This window comes from Antedon mediterranea, chromosome 8 (assembly GCF_964355755.1).
Source record: "Antedon mediterranea chromosome 8, ecAntMedi1.1, whole genome shotgun sequence".
NCBI classification, from domain to species: Eukaryota; Metazoa; Echinodermata; class Crinoidea; order Comatulida; family Antedonidae; genus Antedon; species Antedon mediterranea.
This window is the reverse complement of record NC_092677.1, coordinates 19,255,508-19,263,598: the sequence shown is the minus strand read 5'-3', so window position 1 is coordinate 19,263,598 and position 8,091 is coordinate 19,255,508. Positions and strand designations below refer to the sequence as shown.

Below are 8,091 nucleotides of genomic sequence, written 5' to 3'. Positions count from 1 at the left end.
TTGATTAATGGTTTTATTGCAGATACATTAAATATTATAAAAACATAGTATATAATTTGTTCTTTTTCAAAATGTTTCTAAATTACACTGCTCCAAAAACCTAATGTGAATATGCTTCTGTGATTGGAACATGATAATCTGAGTGTAGTCATTACATTTTTCTTTTTTCTTCAAAATGACATATCTTCACTATCTGTAAAGAATAAATAATAATGATAAGAGTCGTACAGTATGTCATTGTATTTGATTACAATATAATTATAAGGAGCATGTAACAATCATCTATATTAAATGGATTTGGCTGTAACTTTACTATTATATTTGAGGAATGCCTCTTTGAATGACGCCATCATAAATTTGAGAAAATAAAGAAGCATGATAATGCTTCTATGATAGGCTAGACCCAAAAAAAAACTCACCTTGGCACCCGGACAGATATAGATTGTCACTATATATACATATTTGGTGTACTTTTTTTGTAAAATTAAACACCTACACTTGGATTATTACACTACATTATTGTTCAATTGTTACATACTTGCCTGCATGTTCAACTCCACCAGCATATCCCTGTGAATCTACACAAACATCATTGATAATATTGTATTGTGTTGATGTACATTCTGGATTAAACCTGCAAATATAGTAGACATACACACAATATCAGCATTTGTACAATGCTCCCTGAAAACATGCAAGCAATTATGCTTCATTTGATCTAGTCATTGCCAGATGAAGATTTTTTGTTGACAACAAGTTGAAACGTTGCACACATACATATTAAAGAATTGTATAACAGATACTGATAAGTGATAGTTAATAAAACAAGATGCAAACATTTTTCAACGGGCTTGATTTAATACACAAATAATACACATTTTTTAATCAAAATTGTTGTCAACCAACATTCATTTTTGACAAAGACAATAAAGTTGTATCTTGTACGATATACTTCCTTGTGTTTACACATGCGAGTGTGTGGAACAGCACGTAGCCTACGGTATACTTCCTTGTGTTTACACATGCGAGTGAGTGGAACAGTACGTAGCCTACGGTATACTTCCTTGTGTTTACACATGCGAGTGAGTGGAACAGTACGTAGCCTACGGTATACTTCCTTGTGTTTACACATGCGAGTGAGTGGAACAGTACGTAGCCTACGGTATACTTCCTTGTGTTTACACATGCGAGTGAGTGGAACAGTACGTAGCCTACGGTATACTTCCTTGTGTTTACACATGCGAGTGAGTGGAACAGTACGTAACCTACGGTATACTTCCTTGTGTTTACACATGCGAGTGAGTGGAACAGTACGTAGCCTACGGTATACTTCCTTGTGTTTACACATGCGAGTGAGTGGAACAGTACGTAACCTACGGTATACTTCCTTGTGTTTACACATGCGAGTGAGTGGAACAGTACCTAGCCTACGGTATACTTCCTTGTGTTTACACATGCGAGTGAGTGGAACAGTACGTAGCCTACGGTATACTTCCTTGTGTTTACACATGCGAGTGAGTGGAACAGTACATAGCCTACGGTATACTTCCTTGTGTTTACACATGCGAGTGAGTGGAACAGTACGTAGCCTACGGTATACTTCCTTGTGTTTACACATGCGAGTGAGTGGAACAGTAATACGTTGCCTACGGTATACTTCCTTGTGTTTACACATGCGAGTGAGTGGAACAGTAATACGTAGCCATAATATTGGTAAAGGTTTAAGCTCGCTCCATGGTTCTGGTGGTAGAACAAGTCTTATATTCTAGCCAGTGTACACAGAATGCTTGTGTGCACTCAGGTAGGCATGAATTTAATATCTGGTTTAAAATGTGCATAAAAAATGTTTAAAAATCAAAACAAATAAACATGAATTTTAATGTCACCTAATACTTATCTATTTTGATTGGATCGAAAAAAAAATGTATTTACCTAAAAAACAATAGTCAAATTGGCTGCCATCCAATGGGTTTTTGGTTGAATTGAACCAATTATTTTGTGAAAAGTGAAAAAATTCATTTTTGTTGTTTTTTTTCTACAAAGTGATTGACTTTATTAAAAATACAAAATAATCTATTCAAAGTTTGATTTATTTTTCATGTTTTTTGGGGGACAATACATCATTAAAATGGAAAAATACAAAATTTGGACAGACTTTTTTCAGTAGTTAGGTAGTTGAACCGATATAATAACATATCCGGTAACACCCTAGAAAATGAAAAATGGCAAAAAACGTTGGTGGGTATATAGTGGATAATTTTTACATTTGTGTACAAAAGAATAGGGATTTTACTAGTTTATTTGAACTAAGAAAGAGCTTATTTTTAACATTTTTTTGAGTTGAGTAGGGGATTAGCCCAGTGTACTAGTTCACATAGCCACAGTCACTACCTTCTATTAGACCTCATAGTTGCAAAATCTTCAAATTGTTGAAGGCAGCAACTAAATCGAAGAAGGAGGCAGATAGTGGCTAGAAAATGTTTTGAAAAGCTTGTAATACGGGTTGTTGCCAAATAAAACAGATCAATTTTGTTAATTAGTTCAATATAATATGTACTTACTTTATAGAAAGTCCTTGAATATCTGTTTTGTCAAGATTCCCATCTTTTCCTTCGATTGGAATATTGTCAGGTTTTGCTTGTTGGTCATCATCTGTAATTACCAATACCTTGTTGGTTTCGTCATCATCATTAACTATTATTGCCACATTTTCTATGTCAGACATTTGTGGAGTTTTTGCAGAGTTAACATATGTTCTTGACTGTTCAAAACAGGTTTGTGTTTTTTCCTTGTTTTTAAGATCAGAATGTGACATTTGAACACCTCTTATGTTGTCTCCTGGTAGGATAATTTCACGAGGATTTCTAAGAAGTGTGATTGATTTGCTACTTTCAGAACTGTCTCCTCTAGAATACTCTCCAGCTGTTTTTGGGCAAATAATAGCAAACAAGGGTTCATTACTCTCACTGCTTAAACTCTGACTATTAGCCTCTAAATAAGAGACTAACTGATGTACTATTTCGTTTTCTTGAGAAGCTTGTGATGACATGACAGATTGTGAGCAAATGAAATTAAAAAGCTGGCTTTCCTGTATGCTTTGTGTTTGGTGACTTTCAGCATTCCATACTTCCTCTAATATCAACAATAAAGTCTCTTCAGTAGGAGCACATTGGAAACATTTGTATAACAATTTATCAAGAACAGATTTTTGTGACAACTGCAAATTGTAGTGTGGTGGTGAAATTTCAGTTTCATTAACAATCTAAATGTAGAATTAAGATGAAAAAAGTATCAAATATGACACATACTGTACTGTAAATATTTAATGCCAGGTATAAAAAAGTAGTCGAATTTAGAAAGGAATCAAAGATATTGCAAAAGTTCAACTTAAGACATTGAGTTGCAGTCGAGTTGCATTGAGTTTAAAACCAGATTCAACGATTTTTAAAAGGGCTTTACGTTAATAATTGACAGGAATGGGGTCAAAGTAAAAAGCTAAAAATTGTTGAAACTGAACATTAAAAACTGATTAATCAAATGGTTCACAAATGATATCATAGTTTGTTAAAGATATAGGAATATGGTTTTCCAATATACAATTTATGGCTATATTTGTGGTCAAAAACATCAATTGTACATATGCACCAATGTCTAATCTTTCAAAATGTATCTATCATTTATTAATATAGTATAAGAACAATCTAATTGTTTAGTGATAGTTTATTTTTTTACCAATTTTCAGTAACTTACCTTAGTTAACCAGCTATTTATTACCTCTGTAAAGGAGGTTATGTAGTCTTGGCAAAAACAAAATTTTGCCAAGTATAGTACTTGCTTTGTTTGTTAGCATGATAGCGTCCACAATGTTTAAGTTATCGTCCTGAATTTTTGATTGGTCAAGTCACCAAAGCTTATATTAAAATCTGACTTACTTGTATCTTTCATCTGAGATGAAATAGCAGGCCCCCTGTATTCTTTTAACATGGACCTAACAAGTAGTAAACCCTCTCTATCCAAATATTTGTCCCTGGTATATACTGCCAAGTACTTGCTTTGTTTGTTTGCACGATAGCATCCTGAATTTGTTGGTGTTAATAGGAATATACTTACAGTGCATGCCTATGGATTTTCAGGAAAATTGATATATTGGTCACATCACAAAAGCTTATTACAGTATATTAAAATCCGACTTACCTGTATCTTCCATAATATGAGATATTAAATAGGTCACCCTCAAATGGATCAAAACATCTACATAAGTAGTGAGCCTCTCTCTCTGAATATAGTTTTCCTTGATATATTTTGCGAAGTACTTCACTTTCATTTGTTTGTTAGCACGATAGCATCCACAATTTTTAAGTTATCGTCCCGAATGTTTGTGTGTAAAATAGTTAAATACTTACAGAACATGCCTATTGATTTTCAGGAAAATTGACATTTGGTCACAAACGCTTATTATTATATTACTGTATTCTTTTAACATGAACCAAAGTAGTGAAGCAAGTAGTGAAGCAAGTAGTGAAGCAAGTAGTGAAGCAAGTAGTGAAGCAAGTAGTGAAGCAAGTAGTGAAGCAAGTAGTGAAGCAAGTAGTGAAGCAAGTAGTGAAGCAAGTAGTGAAGCAAGTAGTGAAGCAAGTAGTGAAGCAAGTAGTGAAGCAAGTAGTGAAGCAAGTAGTGAATCTCTTTAACATTTGAAAAAAAGTTCTATATTTACCATTTTAAAAATGTCATAACGCTTTGCCACCACTGACGAAAAGTAAGTGGTGTTGATTATCAATGTTTATATTTTATAAAATAGAAATTGCTGTAGACAACTTTAAACGATATTTCCCAACTTTGACGATTTTTTAAAAATTGTGTAAATATTTCCAGTTAATTCCTAACTTTATCAATTTTAAAAATCAAGCCACTTCAACCCTGACTGGAAAAAATATTATATAGTATAATTTCAAAATTCCATAATCATTTTTCAGAATTAGTGAAATGGTGCAATGCGAAACTTTTACAATGTTGACATTATTTCCATACCTGCTCCAAGATGGGCCTGGGTAGACATGCTTTAAATTTCTTTACAATTTTTCTAACATCTTCTTCAAATCTGTGTCTATATTTCTTATTGTATTGCTCTTCCAAACGTTCCTTAATACGAAGTCTCTCTTTTGGTTGGCTACAAATCATTCCTTTGAGTATTTTTCGCCATGATTCAGTCTTATACTTGTGAATCTTCTAGATTTAAAAAATAATGTAATGTCAATACCCAATAACTGCAATTGAACATTCATAAACATAATTATTTCTACCTAAATATTGATCATGTATCTTTTCCTCTGTATTGCCATTCATTCTAATTTGTTTTAAAAGTTTCAGCACGAATTGAAAAACAACAATTTTTTCGAGTCTATTGATAATTAATTATACTTACTGGGTTATTTGGTTTACTTGGAAAGTACTCATCAAGTTTAGATAACATTTTGCTGAATTGAAACTCTTTGGACATTTCATAAAGAATGGTCTGTAAATAGAAACAAAACTTATGCTATTAGGCTGTGATTTTCAAGAAACTTTTTAAAATGAAAAGCAGCAATTAAGTTCCATTTCGGAACATCAAGTAAAATAAATAAAACCTGTTTTCCTGATATTAGCAATGTCTGCATTGTGAAGATTAGTTCATTTACAATGGGGGAAAGATTAGTATTGTTTGTAGTCTAAGAAATGCCATATTATCAACGCTTAACAATGTAGGAAGAAGAATGAGTAGGGCCTAAACAATACTGTACTACTACAGTACTGACAAATAATTTGAATTGATGGGAGTTTAATGCAAATGATAAAGTTAATGATAAAAGGGAAGAATTAACTAATCACAATGTTCTGAGCGGAAACTCAAACATACATGCATACAGGTACTATTATAAACCAAGAAATTATGTCCGAGATTAATATAAAGTATGTTTACATTTCATTGTTGACAAATTAAAGCCAGATTTTAAAAATTGTATAAAAATATCACTTAGTATAGTATTTTCAGCTTACAGCATTTTCATGTTAACAATCTGTATGTATGGATGATGTACTGTACAGTATGTGTTTTAGAATAAGAATTCCTGCACTTGATCAGTGAAAACTTATGTCTGCAAGTAAAGAATATCCATGAATATCAAAAAAAGTGGCATTTGTCTTTTTTTACCTTTATCTTAAAGACAATCATTATTTGTGAAAAGCTTTGAAGGGACACTGCCTCAGGGTGTTCTTCATACATGTGTGTCAGCATCCTAATGACTTTATCAAAATTTTCAATATCTTCATTCTTAACTATCAAGCTGATTGTTGGCGAAAATATACGGACATCAGAAATGGACGTGCTTCTACGGTATTTCAAGAAATACTCCTGTCCTTTATTAGCTGTGAAGCCTTTTTAGACCAAAAAAAAATGTAATTAGTTCTGAAAATTGGGTAATTTCATTGTTATTATACTGTACAACACCTAATTCAATTCCTGTCATTTTTATTATTATTATTATTATTTGTTCTTTCTTTAAATTGAAATACTGTACACTTTCAATCCAAATGTACTGATTTCCAAAGTGGTTCAGTAAACATATTTATAATAAAATAAAAGAAAAACAAAAAGAAAGAAAAGAGATTATTTCATTTGAAGATTGTTTGATTTGACGATTGTGGGAAACATGGCGTGCGCACTATTGAAAGATCGTTCAATAGTGCGCACGCATTGTACTTTTATACAATTCGGAAAAATCGGATTTCTCTAGGCCTATATTGGATACTGTAGTTTCTCTATTTTGGACACAGCACTTCCCTCTGGAGAAATTTGTCAACATTAGATTTCTCTGTTGAAAGTTTCTCTATTTTGGACAACATTTCCCCACTTTTGACAACTCGGATTTCTCTATATTGGACAGGGTTCCCTAGACACACCACTTCCCGATCCTGGATAGAAATTTTCACATTTTGGACAAATCGGATTGCTCTATATTGGACAGCTTCATTTTGGACACAGCACTTCCCCATTCTGGACAGAAATTTCCCCATTTGGAAAAATCGGATTTCTCTATTTTAGACAGCTTCCCTATTTTGGACAGCACTTCCCCATCCTGGACAGAAATTTCCCCATTTTGGACACGACATAGGGCCACCATTTCTCCATTCTGGACAGAAATTTCCCCATTTGGACAAAATCAGATTTCTATGTATTGGACAGCTTTCCCATTTTGGACACGATTACAGCGCCATCTATCGCTTTTGTCCTTATTCTGGACAAAATATTTCTCCATTCTGGACAGAAATTTCCCCATTTTGGACAAATCGGATTGCTCTATATTGGACAGCTTCATTTTGGACACAGCACTTCCCCATTCTGGACAGAAATTTCCCCATTTGGACAAATCGGATTTCTCTATTTTAGACAGCTTCCCTATTTTGGACAGCACTTCCCCATCCTGGACAGAAATTTCTCCATTTTGGACACGACATAGCGCCACCATTTCTCCATTCTGGACAGAAATTTCCCCATTTTGGACTAAATTCACCACACCTATTGGAAATTTCTATTTTTGTTAATTTATTCTTTTGCTCGGAAGCTAAAATTAACAAAAATACAAACATGATACAAAATGATTTATGTTGACCTAATTTTTTCTAAACATAGGCCTAGGCCTACTAGGGCCTATACATCTTTTTTATAATAACAAAATATTTTTAAAAAAACAAAAAAGACATTGGTATGATTGATTTTTATTTAATGGAATATGCCTAGCCTAGGCCTAGTAGGGCCTAGTAGTAGCTAGTAGAAGTAGGCCTCTACAGTACCTTGTATCACCTGATACATGTTATTCTGAAGAGCAAAATCTAAAATCAGCTCTTCCACCTTTTCTGTCTCTGTTGAAAACTCCATTTGTGTTCAATATGCTGTGTGATAAAAAAGAATTACAAATTACAATCCAGTCAGCAATTGACTTGACTTGACCAGCTCAAAAGTACAGTATACAATACCAGCTGCTCAGATATGAAAAATGAAACGCCGCGCCATATGCGCTGCCAGGGGGATGATCGGGTCGAGATCGGATTCGGAGG

General features: G+C 33.5%; 1 protein-coding gene across 4 annotated transcripts; it reads right to left on the bottom strand.

Annotated features, from left to right (window-relative positions):
• Positions 1-40: 40 nt before the first annotated feature.
• Positions 41-8,073, bottom strand: LOC140057293 (uncharacterized). Of its 4 annotated transcripts, XM_072102886.1 has the most exons (7): positions 7,828-8,073; positions 6,188-6,411; positions 5,423-5,512; positions 5,029-5,226; positions 2,562-3,262; positions 539-634; positions 41-193 (listed from the first exon to the last, which is right to left on the bottom strand). In XM_072102886.1, exons 1-7 carry the CDS (start codon positions 7,910-7,912, stop codon positions 190-192), a joined length of 1,398 nt encoding a protein of 465 aa, XP_071958987.1. In that variant the 5' UTR covers positions 7,913-8,073; the 3' UTR covers positions 41-189. The 4 variants fall into 4 exon arrangements, with proteins under 4 accessions (XP_071958987.1, XP_071958986.1, XP_071958989.1 ...); XM_072102885.1 differs by lacking the exon at positions 41-193 and having other exon boundaries at positions 441-634; XM_072102888.1 differs by lacking the exon at positions 41-193 and having other exon boundaries at positions 542-1,740.
• Positions 8,074-8,091: the final 18 nt, after the last annotated feature.

Bases quoted from the DNA above. Each gene is read 5' to 3' on its own strand.
- LOC140057293 (XM_072102885.1), bottom strand. From the start codon at position 7,912: ATGGAGTTTTCAACAGAGACAGAAAAGGTGGAAGAGCTGATTTTAGAT. The intron at 5,513-6,187 runs GTAAAAAAAGAC...TTCTATTTACAG, and splicing joins TGATTGTCTTTAAGATAAAG to ACCATTCTTTATGAAATGTC. The intron at 5,227-5,422 runs GTAAGTATAATT...TTTTAAATCTAG, and splicing joins CAAGTAAACCAAATAACCCA to AAGATTCACAAGTATAAGAC.